Below are 13,169 nucleotides of genomic sequence, written 5' to 3'. Positions count from 1 at the left end.
GTACTGTGTCCAGTTTTGGGCCCCACACTACAAGAAGGATGTGGAAAAATTGGAAAGAGTCCAGCGGAGGGCAACAAAAATGATTAGTGGACTGGAACACATGACTTCTGAGGAGAGGCTGAGGGAACTGGGATTGTTTAGTCTGCAGAAGAGAAGAATGAGGGGGGATTTGATAGCTGCTTTCAACTACCTGAAAGGGGGTTCCTAAGAGGATGGATCTAGACTGTTCTCAGTGGTAGTTGATGACAGAACAAGGAGTAATGGTCTCAAGTTGCAGTGGGGAAGGTTTAGATTGGATATTAGGAAAAACTTTTTCACTAGGAGGGTGGTGAAATACTGGAATGCTTTACCTAGGCAGGTGGTGGAATCTCCTTCCTTAGAGGTTTTTAAGGTCAGGCTTGACAAAGCCCTGGCTGGGATGATTTAGTTGGGGATTGGTCCTGCTTTGAGCAAGGGGTTGAACTAGATGACCTCCTGAGGTCCCTTCCAACCCTGATATTCTATGCTTCTATGCCTTATTGGAAAAATCTGGGAGGTGGGTAGGCACAAGCATGCCCACTTCTAAAGGCCCTTCACCCAGCCTAGCGGGAGGGACCACTGGACCTGGGTTCCAACTGATTATTTGGGACAACTAATGAGAAAACAGGGGTCGGAGTGATGGTCATAGGTTCAAAACAAGGGTACCGGATGGGGACACCAAGCAGAGGACCCCGGACAGCTCCCACTGCTCCTCAAAGGGAGCCAGCGGATGCTGCCCAAAGAACTTTGCCCGGAGGCGTGAGACAATTGACCCTACAATTGCAGAGCATCCCCTCATCCAGCATCCAGCTCCGGGTATTAAAGATGGCAACCTTTGTGAGGACCAGGAGGAGGTTAATGAGGAGATCTTGTGACTTTGTGGGGCCACAGACAGGGTGTGCGAAAATGAATAAGTGCAGGGAAAAGTGCAGCCAGAACCTCAGCAAGAGGTTCTGGAGGAGCTGGAAGAGGGGCTGCAACCTGGCGCATTCAAGATCGGTGTGCGCCAGGTTCTCCCTCACGCCGTAGAACGGGAAGGCCTCAGGAATGGGTGTGAACTGCGCCAGCTACACACCTGTGCTCACGGATCCGTAAAGGAGCCACCAACCGATGTGCCCAGCAGGCCGTGGGACCAGGGTGGAATAGATACTGGCCCACCTGGGCTCCTCACCCTCTACAGATGATAAGTAGTCCTGCCATTTGGTGTCGGAGCGGGAGACAAGGGTGAGGAAATGCAACATGTGGAGCACGAGCATGTATAGGGCGTGGTTCGGAAGTGAATCAGATGCAGGGCATGCAGCTGTCTCGAAGTATGGGAGTGGGGAGGCTGGGGGAGGTTCATGGAACAGGGGCCCGATAAAAAGGTCCGGAGGGCCTGGGGTGAGGATGGACAGGGAGCCTTAACTTAAGGCCCGCCCCAGGAAGATGAGAGAAGTGGGTGACAAGGTAGCCCCCACCTCCTGGAGTACGCGCAGGGAGGTTGGAAGGGTGAAGAGCCCCATACGCCGACCAAGCACCCGGGACCTCCCAGTCCCCCCCATCATAGTGCAGGAGGTCTCTGACCCTGTTGATTTCTGCCAGGACCAAACTCTGGCGCATCGAGGGAGACTCCGTCACATGCACATGTAGATCAGGGTTGTGTAGCAGAGGCTCCGCAAGGAGGTCTGCCCCCTCGGTGGCCACAATGGACCTGGTCGTCGAAAAGAGCTTCCAGGTCTGGAGGAGGTCCTGGTAGAAGGTCGGCAGCTTGGAGAGGTCTCACGGAAGACCCCTGCCAGTCTTATTGGAGCCGTTGGAGGCGGCGGAGGAAGGCATGTGCCAACGTGCTCCACGCCAGTCTACCTGTACCATAAAGGAGTCTCTGCAAGGCCTGGAGGCGGAAGACAGACCTGGCTGCGAAGGCAGACCATGTCCTGCCCTCCCTCCTCCAGGGGAAGACTCAAGACCCCTGCAGAGACCCAGTGCAGTCCTGGCCAGAAAAACTCCAGGACTGTCCTCTGGAGCCTGGCCAGGATCCCCAGGGCCAGGCTCAGGGTGTTGAGCCGGTGCCAGAGCATGGACAGGACTAGCTGGTTCAGCACCAGCACTCTCCCTCACAGGGAGAGACACTGGAGCAGTCCTGTCCATCTCTGCAGCCGCTCACCCACCCTAGGCTCCAAATCCTGCTAGTTCTCTAGTGGAGAAGGATGCGTGGCGGAAAGAAAAACACCAAGATAGAGCACCAGATGGCTTGAAGCGTGGGTGAGAGGGAACTCGCCTGCCACCCGTCCCCAACCACCAGGCCAGAGCTTTTGACCCAGTTGACCAGAGCAGAGGAGGCCACTGAGTAGATGGCCTGGCAGGCCTCGACCCGCACCAGGTCACCTGGGTCCTGGACCATGAGGAGCATGTCGTCAGCGTACACCAACAGGACCAGCCGCAGCTCCAGCTCCCGAAGCACCAACCCCATCAAACTCCGGTGGAGGAGACAGAGGAAGGGCTCGATCGCCAGAGCGTACAGCTGGCCAGGGAGGGGGTCTGTAGTGAGGCGGTGTGGTTCCCTGCCACCCCGGGGAGGGACGAGCCCCTCCGGACACTAAAGGGGCAGAGCCAGTGACTCCTGCGCCCACCCCCCAGAGGTCAATGCGCAGGACAGGAAGTATAAAAGCCCAACCCCAGAGCTCACTGGAGGAGCAGCCACCAGAGAGGCCAGTTGCCTGCAGCCTAGCTCCCGGTTGGGAGACCCCAGCAACAGGCGGCAGACCCAAAGACTCACCCACCTGACCAATGCCTGCCCCTCGCCAGTTACCCAGAGGAGCTGCCAAGCCTACCCCTCGCCAGTTACCCTGAGGAGCCCATGGTACTTGACCCCCCCAGAGGACACCGTCCGGACCCAGGTACCTCTAGAGGGGGAGTTAGGAATTAACCCGGGGGCATCCAACCCTAGTCTGGCTGTATCACTGCCAGAGCCTATGTCAGTGTGTTGCAGCCAGGATCCCCACGACTCAGCAGCAGGCCTTCTGCTAGGATGCAGTGGAGTGGGTGGGCCTACTTCCCCCACTGCCACCCAACTTGTGGGTGGCAGTCTCCCCCTCTCCCTGGCCCCTCTGAGCTAAGAGCCTGGGCTTGTTGTTTACCTGCTTTTGCTCAGCTTCTGCCTGAGGACCTGAGCCCTTGACTCGCTATTGCCGCCAACCACGGGCTGGTACAAATAACTGTCTGTGTTTGACTTTATTGCTCCATGGTGAGAGACTCCCACAACCAGGCTAATACACCGTCAAGAACTGAAAGGACGTAGCAAGGCAGGGTGGTCTCCCCCCACCCCGGAGAGGGACGAGCCCTGGCCAAACCTCTCCACATGTGAAGAATGTGGGCAGCAGTCCCCTGATCCCTGTGAGAAGGGGTTTTAGGAGGAACGTGCCCAGGATGGCCATGGATATGGACAAGCTCATTAAGTTCCTGGCTAAGAGCCAGCAGCAGCAAGCGGCAGCCCAGCAACAGCAGCTGGTCCAGCAGTTAGGGGCACAACAGCAACAGCTGATTTTGGAGCTGGGACACCAGAACCAGGACCACCAGCAACAATGCCTGCAGCAGTTGGCAACTCTGCTCCCCTGTCCTGCAGAACCCCAGCCAGGAGACACAGTTGGGCTGTCCAGTGTAGCCCGCCGATCCAGTTGACCAAGATGGGCCCCAATAATGAACCCAAGGCCTCCCTTGTGATCTTTGAGAGGGTGGCATTAGTCGTGGGGTGGGTCCAAGACCAGTGGGCCACCCTCCTGGCCCCGTATCTGCCCAGGACCACCACACACTGTGTACTGCAGACTATCGATGGAGGAGGCACAGAGTACAACCGGGTAAAGGCAGCAATTCTAGATGCCTTGGACGTCAGCCCGGAAACCTTCTGGCAGCGGTTCTGGAGTCTGACCTTCCCTACGGATGCGCGACCTTGGTTGGTGGCCCAAAAGCTGAGGGAGGCATGCAAGCAATGGCTACAGCCCAAGAGGCGAACACCAGACGAGCTCACTGAGCAAGTTATTATGGAACAATTTGTCCACATGCTCCCACCGCAAGGAAGGGCCTGCGTCCTCCGCCATTGGCCTGCGACACTGGCCACCGCCGTCACTCTGATGGAGGATTTCCTCGCAGCTGAAGCCCTGTGGGGACTAGTGATTTGAGCCCGCACACCAGGGCCCGAGCGCCCTAACCTAAAGAAGAAGGGGAGCTCCCGGACCGAACTACGAAACCCTTCACGGGGCCAGGAGCCCCGCTATAGCAGTCTGGAGGTGCCGGTTCGACAAGCCCCAGCGACTGCTGAACCAGGGGTCAGGAGGACCAATCGAAGCCCCCCAAGGGGCCCTGTGGGAACATCTGCCCAGCCCTGGGCATCCAGAGCTCGGACCCTGTTTCTTCTGTGGGAAATACGGACACCTGCAGCGTGACTTCACCGAGATGGACTGCAACTCCGGTCACGTTTGTGCAGGAGAAACCCACGCCTGACGGCCACACCCCACCAAGATTACAGTGCCAGTAGTTGTTGGGGATTGCCCGACCCTGGCCCTGATTGATTCAGGATGCGGCCAGATGCTCATTTGCCAAAATTTAGGCCTTCCAGCTGACCTGCACCTGGGGATGATTCGACTGCAATTCATCCACGATGATGTCTGGCCCTACCCCAGTGCCCAAATCCAGCTAACCATTGACGGGGTCATGCGGCTGATGGTGGTCGGCCTGGCTCCTCAACTAGCCTACCCGGTGATCCTGGGACTTGATTGGTCCTAGTGACCAGAGGTCTTTCACTCAAGTGCTGAGAAAGGCCCTGAGGTCACCCTAGCACCTGGAGGGGGCTGCCCCGAGACCTGCTCCAAGGAGCCGGAGGAACCAGACCCCAACGGACAGGGAGGAGAGCCTAAGGACCCCCCGGCGGGGCCCACCGTCGAACCCATGCTTAGCACCGACTTTTGCCAGGACCAAAGGGAGGACCCCACCCTCAGTCAAGCATATGAACAGCTAGCAGCCGTCGATGGGACTCTGATCGATCAGTCCCAGACAAAGTGGTGGCCCCATTTCGAGTTTCGCTGCAACCACCTCTTTTAGGCAGAATGAGACCCTCACACCGGAGAGCTCCAGACCCAACTTCTTGTGCCTTAATGTCACCGACGAGCTGTAATGAAACTCGCCCACAGCATCCCAGCCGCAGGGCACTTGGGCCATGAAAAGACCCTCGCCCGAATTTTGACGAGGTTCTTCTGGCCCGGTGTACACCAGGAGGTGAGAAACTATTCTAGTTCCTGTCCAGAATGCCAGCTAGCCTGCTCCGCCATGGACGCCCAAGGTCCCATTGATTCCCATGCCCATTGTAGAAAAGTCGTTCAAGTGAGTAGCCATGGACTTGGTGGGCCCCCTTCCGAAAAGTATTGCCAGATTTCAGTACATACTGGTCATCATGGACTATGCCACCTGTTTCCCCGAAGCAGTACCACTATGGAGCATCACTGCCCGAACAGTTGCTGATTAACTCTGAAGGTCTTCACCTGCGTGGGCCTGCCCTGGGAAATCCTCACTGACCAGGGCACCAACTTCACCTCCCAGCTGCTGCAGCTGATGTGCAACCTGGGGATTAAGCAGCTGCGCACCTCCATATATCACCCACAAACAGATGGCTTGGTTGAATGGTTTAACCGTACTATGAAGGACATGCTGTGCAGTTTCCCCCAGGTGACCTACACCGATGGGATCAGCTACTCCTGCCCTTGCTTCTGGCCATCTGTGAGGTGTCTCCATCCCCCTTATAAGAGAGTCACCAATCACCACTACCCTACATTTCCTCCTGGGAGGAATCAGAATTGTAGGACTAGAAGGGACCTCAAGAGGTCATTTAGTCCAGTCCCCTGCACTCATGGTGTTTGTTTAACCTGTTCATAAAAATCTCCAATAATGGAGATTTCACAACGTCCCTAGGCAATTTATTCCAGTGCTAAACCACCCTGATAGGAATGTTTTCTAATGTCCAACCTAAGCCACCTTTGCTGCAATTTAAACCCATTGCTTCTTGTCCTATCCTCAGAGGCTAAGGAGAACAAATTTTCTCCTTCCTCCTTATAACAACCTTTCATGTATTTGAAAACTGTTATTGTGTCCCCTCTCAGTTTTCTCTTCTCCAGCCTAAACAAACCCAGTTTTTTCAATCATCCTTCATTGGTCATGTTTTCTAGACCTTTAATCATTTCTGTTGTTCTTCTCTGGACTGTCTCCAATTTGTCCACATCTTTCCATAGTTGCCCCAGAATTGGGCACAATGTGGCCTAATCAGCATGTAGTAAAGAGGAAGAATGACTTTTTGTGTTTTGCTTACAATACTCCTACTATTGCAGAATGAAGTTTGCTTTTTTTGCTATAGTGTTACACTGTTGACTCATACTTAGCTTATGGTCAACTATAAGCCCCAGATCTCTTTCTGCAGTACTACTTCCTAAGCAGTCATTTCTCATTTTGTGTGTGTGCAACTGATTGTTCCTTCCTAAGTGGAATACTTTTCATTTATCCTTATTGCACTGATTGAACTGTGATCCTTATTAATTTCAATTCTGTTTTGATACTTTCCAGCCAAGTCATGTTATAGATAAACCTCCAGCCCAGTCATGCACAAGCTTTCCAGAGAGACAGAGATCCGTGACAGAGCTAGCACAGGTAGAGTCAAACACTGTCATATGACAAGACACCACTTCTCTCTGGCAGGGAGAGACAGTTTATGGCAGGCTATGTGATATTAAGTTTTTCCTATGTTGATGATGTACCAGCTTGTTCAGTGAAACAGTAACTTGCAGACATCAAGACAGAAGCACACAAAGACCATACACTGAGAAAAGGGCAGGACCTTGTGTGTCTGCTGTTGAGTAGCCATGGACTTGGCTGCAGAACCTCAGATTTCACTCTAATTAACATTCAGGCCCTTATGGCTAGAAAGAAAAATATTAGATGCACTTAAACCAATCTAGTGTGCTGAGACAAATTCCAATTTTTACTTAACTGTGGGCTGGTGAATAAATTTAGAAACACATACTAACCTTGATCCAGAACTGCCACTGCTATCAATAGAAAGTTCAAAGAACAAGGTAGAGTGGCATGTATATAGTAACTACATTTTTTTATTTGTTCAGTACCTTATCACATTCAGTATCAGTAAGACAACATGGCACTATTATTCTTGTCCCTTGTTTCTGTGTCTTTCCCCTACACTTCCTTCCTAGCAACAGCTCCCAGTTCCCCGTGGGCTTCACGTCTACCCTTTTACCCTATTTCCACTACCCATGTGAAGGGCCGTGGAATAGTAAAACTTTCCTTAGAAGTCATTGGCTTTAGAGTTGATAGTTCAGTGACATTAATAGGGGCCTAGGAGTTCACCCCTCTCAAAGCTATTGATTTCCATAGACATCAATGCATGGGTTAGTGTCTGTTCATGTTTGGAAGGTTGTTTTTGCAACCGGGAACCCTAAACTTTTTTTAAACCCAGTGGAGATTTTGCATTAGGTGAATGGCAGATAGGCCTCAAATATATCACAGCCTAGATCTAGCACACAGGCTGTTTCTCACCTGTGTACTGGTCTGTTTGCAAACTATAGAATACTTCCATCAAAATGCTAAAGCCTAATGCTAATTTGTCAGCTGTAGTATCAGAGGGAGGAATGTGGCCACTGTCCACTCCTTAAGTTGACAGTTGGAGTGGGCCACTGATTCTCTCACAATGGCAATCTCAGTTAGAGACATTAATTCTGAAAGCAGAATGGGGTCTGCTCTGGAAGTTGCCTTGCTGTGGTAAATTAGAGGTTCACCAAGAACAGTAGATGTGCTGTAGACAGCTACACATGCCTGTGCAGCATGGGGTGGAGGCAAGCTGAGGGTCAGCTCTATTGCATGGCTGTGAACTCCAATGCATCAGACACACTCTCCTCTGACCATCTTCTCCCCCCCCCCCCCCCCCAGCTCCTGCATGACACTCTTATGTTGGCTGCTTTGAGAGCCATCTAGTTACTAAATTGTCTAAACACAGACTAAACTTTTTAAGAATATATATATCATCCTAGTCTAATCACACACATCTCTGATATTTATAATACCTGCTCCAGGTCAAAGGTTTTTGGGAGCAGGGCAGTAGCAATTATTGAGACTTTTCTCATGACATACACAGTAGTTACACACTGCAGCCATTACTACAATTGCTAGAACTTTTAGATTGCTCTTACTTGATTATACCAGGTAATGTTCTCCCTTTTGGAAAAACAACTGCTTTTCTATGTCCACTGAGATTGTATCAAGCAGTCAAATAATCCTTTACTGGTTTGTGTGCTTTCAAGTCAGCTGTTAAGATACATGGGGGGAGGGAATAAACATGGGTAAATAGAAAAGGAGTACTTGTGGCACCTTAGAGACTAACCAATTTATTTGAGCATGAGCTTTCGTGAGCTACAGCTCACTTCATCAGATGTTTACCGTGGAAACTGCAGCAGACTTTATATACACACAGAAATCATGAAACAATACCTCCTCCCACCCCACTGTCCTGCTGGTAATAGCTTATCTAAAGTGATCATCAGGTGGGCCATTTCCAGCACAAATCCAGGTTTTCTCACCCTCCACCCCCCCCCCCCCCCCCCACAAATTCACTCTCCTGCTGGTGCTAGCCCATCCAAAGTGACAACTCTTTACATAATCAAGTCGGGCTATTTCCTGCATAGATCAAGGTTTTCTCACATCCCCCCCACCCCCATACACACACAAACTCATGAAGGTCGCTATCTTAAAACAAAAAAACTTCAAATCCAGACTCCAGCGAGAAACTGCTGAATTGGAATTCATTTGCAAATTGGATACTATTAATTTAGGCTTAAATAGAGACTGGGAGTGGCTAAGTCATTATGCAAGGTAGCCTGTTTCCTCTTGCTTTTTCCTACCCCCCCCCCCCCAGATGTTCTGGTTTAACTTGGATTTAAACCTGGAGAATGGTCAGTTTAGATGAGCTATTACCAGCAGGAGAGTGAGTTTGTGTGTGTATGGGGGTGGGGGGGATGTGAGAAAACCTTGATCTATGCAGGAAATAGCCCGACTTGATTATGTAAAGAGTTGTCACTTTGGATGGGCTAGCACCAGCAGGAGAGTGAATTTGTGTGGGGGGGTGGAGGGTGAGAAAACCTGGATTTGTGCTGGAAATGGCCCACCTGTTGATCACTTTAGATAAGCTATTACCAGCAGGACAGTGGGGTGGGAGGAGGTATTGTTTCATGATTTCTGTGTGTATATAAAGTCTGCTGCAGTTTCCACGGTAAACATCTGATGAAGTGAGCTGTAGCTCACGAAAGCTCATGCTCAAATAAATTGGTTAGTCTCTAAGGTGCCACAAGTACTCCTTTTCTTTTTGCGAATACAGACTAACACGGCTGTTCCTCTGAAACATGGGTAAATAGTTCAACATGTATATTCCCCCCTGCCCCCACCATTCCTCAGACGTTCTTGTCAACAGCTGGAAATGGCCCACCTTGATTATCACTACAAAAGGTTCACCTCCCCGCCCCTGCTCTCCTGCTGGTAATAGCTCATCTTAAGCGATCACTCTCCTTACAGCGTGTATGGTAACACCCATTGTTTCATGTTCTCTATGTATATAAATCTCCCCACTGTATTTTCCACTGAATGCATCCGATCAAGTGAGCTGTAGCTCACGAAAGCTTATGCTCAAATAAATTGGTTAGTCTCTAAGGTGCCACAAGTACTCTTTTTCTTTTTGCGAAGATTTAGTTGTGTGACAAAGTTCCTCCTCAGCCTTGGTGGGTCCTGGGCTTATTGGCAGATTTTCTCACCGCAGTTTGGCCACTTTCATGGCTCAAATCTGCCATTCACTCAAATCTGCCATTCATCACTGGCCAACATAGGGAAAGGAATAACAATCCCCACAGTCTCTGCTGATCCACCTAGTGGATCGGGGAACAGGCCAGACACCTTCCCCTCTAGTGGAACCCACAGTCCAGTTCAACTCCTCCGATATCAAGCAGGGAGTTAGAGGGATGGGGGGAACCCGGGCCCGCCCTCTACTTCAGGTTCCAGCCGAGGGCCCTGTAGATTGTAGCTGTCTACTGTGGCTCCTGTAACAGCTGTGTGACAGCTACAACTCCCTGGGCTACTTCCCTGTGGCCTCCTCCTAACACCTTCTTTATTCTCACCACAGGACCTCCCTCCTGATGTCTGATAATGCTCATACTTCTCAGTCTTCCAGTAGTATGCCTTCTCACTCTCCGCTTCTTGTTTCCAGCTCCTCGCACGCAGCACAAACTGAACTGAGCTCCTTTTTAAATCCAGGTGCCCTGATTAGCCTGCCTTAATTGATTCTAGCAGCTTCTTGATTGGCTGCAGGTGTTCTAATCAGCCTGTCTGCCTTAATTGTTTCCAGAAGGTTCCTGATTGTTCTGGAACCTTCCCTGTTACCTTACCCAGGGAAAAGGGACCTACTTAACCTGGGGCTCATATTTTAAGAAGCACATGCACCAATTAATGAGATTTTTTTTTTTTTTTTAAAAAACACACTAAAAAATCAATCACTCTCCTGTAGCCATCTGGCCTGACCCTGTCACAGAATTAATTAAGCAATATACAGTTGAATTGTTTAGTTTGATGATTTAGGTGGATTGTCATGTGAAGTCTATAGGAAAATACGTGCAATGGTGAAAATCTGCTGATTAGTGTTATAAAATAAATATCCAAATTAAAGCACAAAAATTGCACAGGGTCTTCACTGAGCATGTGATGAAATCCTCCATAGGGAACTGTAATTGCACATAAACATTGAATGTACTGTAGTAGTTCTTTCATCCAGTCATCCTTTGCATGAACTTGATTGTTTTGTTGTAATATAACTTCATTTTGTGCATCATCTTGGTAATATGCACTAAAGAAACACAGATTAAAAATGTACTTGAAAAAAAAAACAAAAAAAAAAAACCTTCCCTGTTACCTTACCCAGGGAAAAGGGACCTACTTAGCCTGCTCTCCGGCCTAGGCTTTCCTTGCTTTTACCCCTGCTTTTGGCTTCCCCCCAACCGAGCCAGACACTCTCCCCCCTTTCTTTTCTTTTTGTTGTTGTTTTTTCTTTCTCCGCTGTTACTAGAGTGCTGGCCGGCTGTTAGCCCTGCCTGCCCTCGGACGCTGCTGCCGCTCCAGCTGAACCCCCCCTTCCCCCCCCGAGAGAGGGGGGACCTGCCGGCCCACTTCCCCGGAACAGGGGAGTGGAAGGACCTAGACCCAGCTGCTTGCTGTTTGTCTGCGGACCCGTCTCCGGCTGAGAGAATTTCTTATCATCCACTCTGGCATCCCTGGAATGCGAAAAAGAAAACCCGGAACAGATAAACAGCCGTCTACTGGAGGAACGCCGCCCGGGGAATCTACAAATCGCCGCAGAGGGGGCCCAAGACTGAGTAACTTTCGAACTGTGCTCTCGTGTGGGGGGAGGCCTTGACTGTGTTGTGACTGTGTTTGTAGGGACACAGGGGGTGTGGCACGGAGCTGCCCCCCGGTCCATCTGGCTCTGGACTTAGCTGCTCGCCCTGATTCCACCATGTGGGCCAGAAGCACCAGCCAACCAAACAGGACTCTCTGGACAAGCGTACAGTGGTTCATGTGCCCCCCACCCCAAACTGCCCATCCCACAGCCTGTCCCTTTTTACCTAACCCCAACTCCTGTTAACCACCTGCCACCGCCCCCCACTGGGGCATCGGCAATGGAGGGCACCGGGGTGACCTCCGCTGCTGCAATGCCCACCACCTCCCCAGACTCTAGGGGAGCCCCCCCAGCCGGCGGGAAAGGCCAGGGCAAGAACAAGGGGAAGGGCCCCGCTAAAACCACCAGGCCCTCCGTGGCAGGGGCCACCCCCACTGCTGCGGCCCCGCCACCGACCACAGCGTCCCTCCCTGCTGCCCCCTCCACCGGCTCTGTGGGTGTCCCTCCCTCACCCTCCAGGATGTATTCCTGGGCGGCAGCAGCCCCCCCATCTGCCGCCTCATCATCTCACCCGCCCACCACCTCCACCACCATCAACAGCGGCCGGGGCCCCTTCGCCACCATGACAAGTAAGCATGGTGTCTGATGCCTCCTGGTGCCCGCCTCGCCCCACGTGGAGACCTAAGTGCGGGCGTTGGCGAGGGTGGTGGGGCCCTCGGCCATTTTGGCGGCCTCCAAAATGTATGGGAAGGTCATCTTCTTCTTAGCATCAGAGGCTGCCACCAAGGAAGCGGTGGAGAAGGGCCTGGTGGTGGTGGGGTGTTTGTCCCCCTAGAGCCGCTGGAGGACCTGGGCATCCACCTGGTCCTGACCCCTGTCCCTCCTTTTCTTCCCAGTGCTGCCCTGTTAGCCGCCCTTTCCACCCTGGGGAAACCTGTTTCTGTCATCAGCCCTCTCCCGTTCGGCTGCAAGGACCCCACCCTCCGTCACATCTTTTCCTTCCACCAGCAAGTGCAGCTTCTACTGCCGTCGGCGGCGTGTGATGGAGAGGCGCTCGAGGGGTCCTTCCTAGTCCCCCACCAGGGGGCCCTTTACCGGGTGTATTTCTCCACGGGAGAAGCCCGGTGCTACCTCTGCCAGGAATCGGGGCATGTCCGGAGGGACTGTCCCTTAGCCCGGCAAGAAGGGGCACCTGTGATCCCTGAGACCCGGCAGGACATCGGCCCAGTCATTGCCGACGCCCCTGGCTGCCCGATACCCGAATTCGCCCCCCTCCTCTTCGGACCACCACTTCTCCCACTCAGGCCCAAGGAGCACTTCCCCTACAACGCCCAGATGAGCGGGAGAGCCCCGCCCTCGCTGCTGACAGTCTGGTGGAGCCTATAGAAGAGGGTGTGGCAGAGATACCACCAAGCATGGGAGAGATCCTGCCCCAGGAAGAATCCTCCCTCCCTTATGCAGCCCCACCGTACCCCCCCAAGTCCCTGAGCCATCGCCTTTACCCCCTGATACGACCCCTGCTAACCAGCCCCCAGATGATGCCATTGAGGGCTGGGCCCTAGTCCAGGAGAAGCGAGGCAAGCAGAAGGCTTGAGCTCCACCTCATCTACCCGAGGCGGAGGCCCCCCGAAAGACCAGGAAGGGGGGCACCAATGCCGAACCTTCCACTTTGCCCACGAGTGCATCCCAT

The 13,169-nt window shown here is 52.3% G+C and overlaps 1 protein-coding gene across 1 annotated transcript in view; it reads left to right on the top strand.

Annotated features, from left to right (window-relative positions):
• REC114 (REC114 meiotic recombination protein) overlaps positions 1-13,169 on the top strand; it is a 155,086-nt gene that overhangs the window by 129,307 nt on the left and 12,610 nt on the right. Inside the window, exon 6 of the mRNA XM_073361537.1 lies at positions 6,606-6,684. Within this exon, the coding sequence (XP_073217638.1) occupies positions 6,606-6,684 (79 nt within the window). The remainder of the gene's footprint in view (positions 1-6,605; positions 6,685-13,169) is intronic.

Source organism: Lepidochelys kempii, chromosome 10 (assembly GCF_965140285.1).
Source record: "Lepidochelys kempii isolate rLepKem1 chromosome 10, rLepKem1.hap1, whole genome shotgun sequence".
Lineage (NCBI taxonomy): Eukaryota > Metazoa > Chordata > Testudines > Cheloniidae > Lepidochelys > Lepidochelys kempii.
This window is presented reverse-complemented; position numbering and strand designations above follow the sequence as displayed.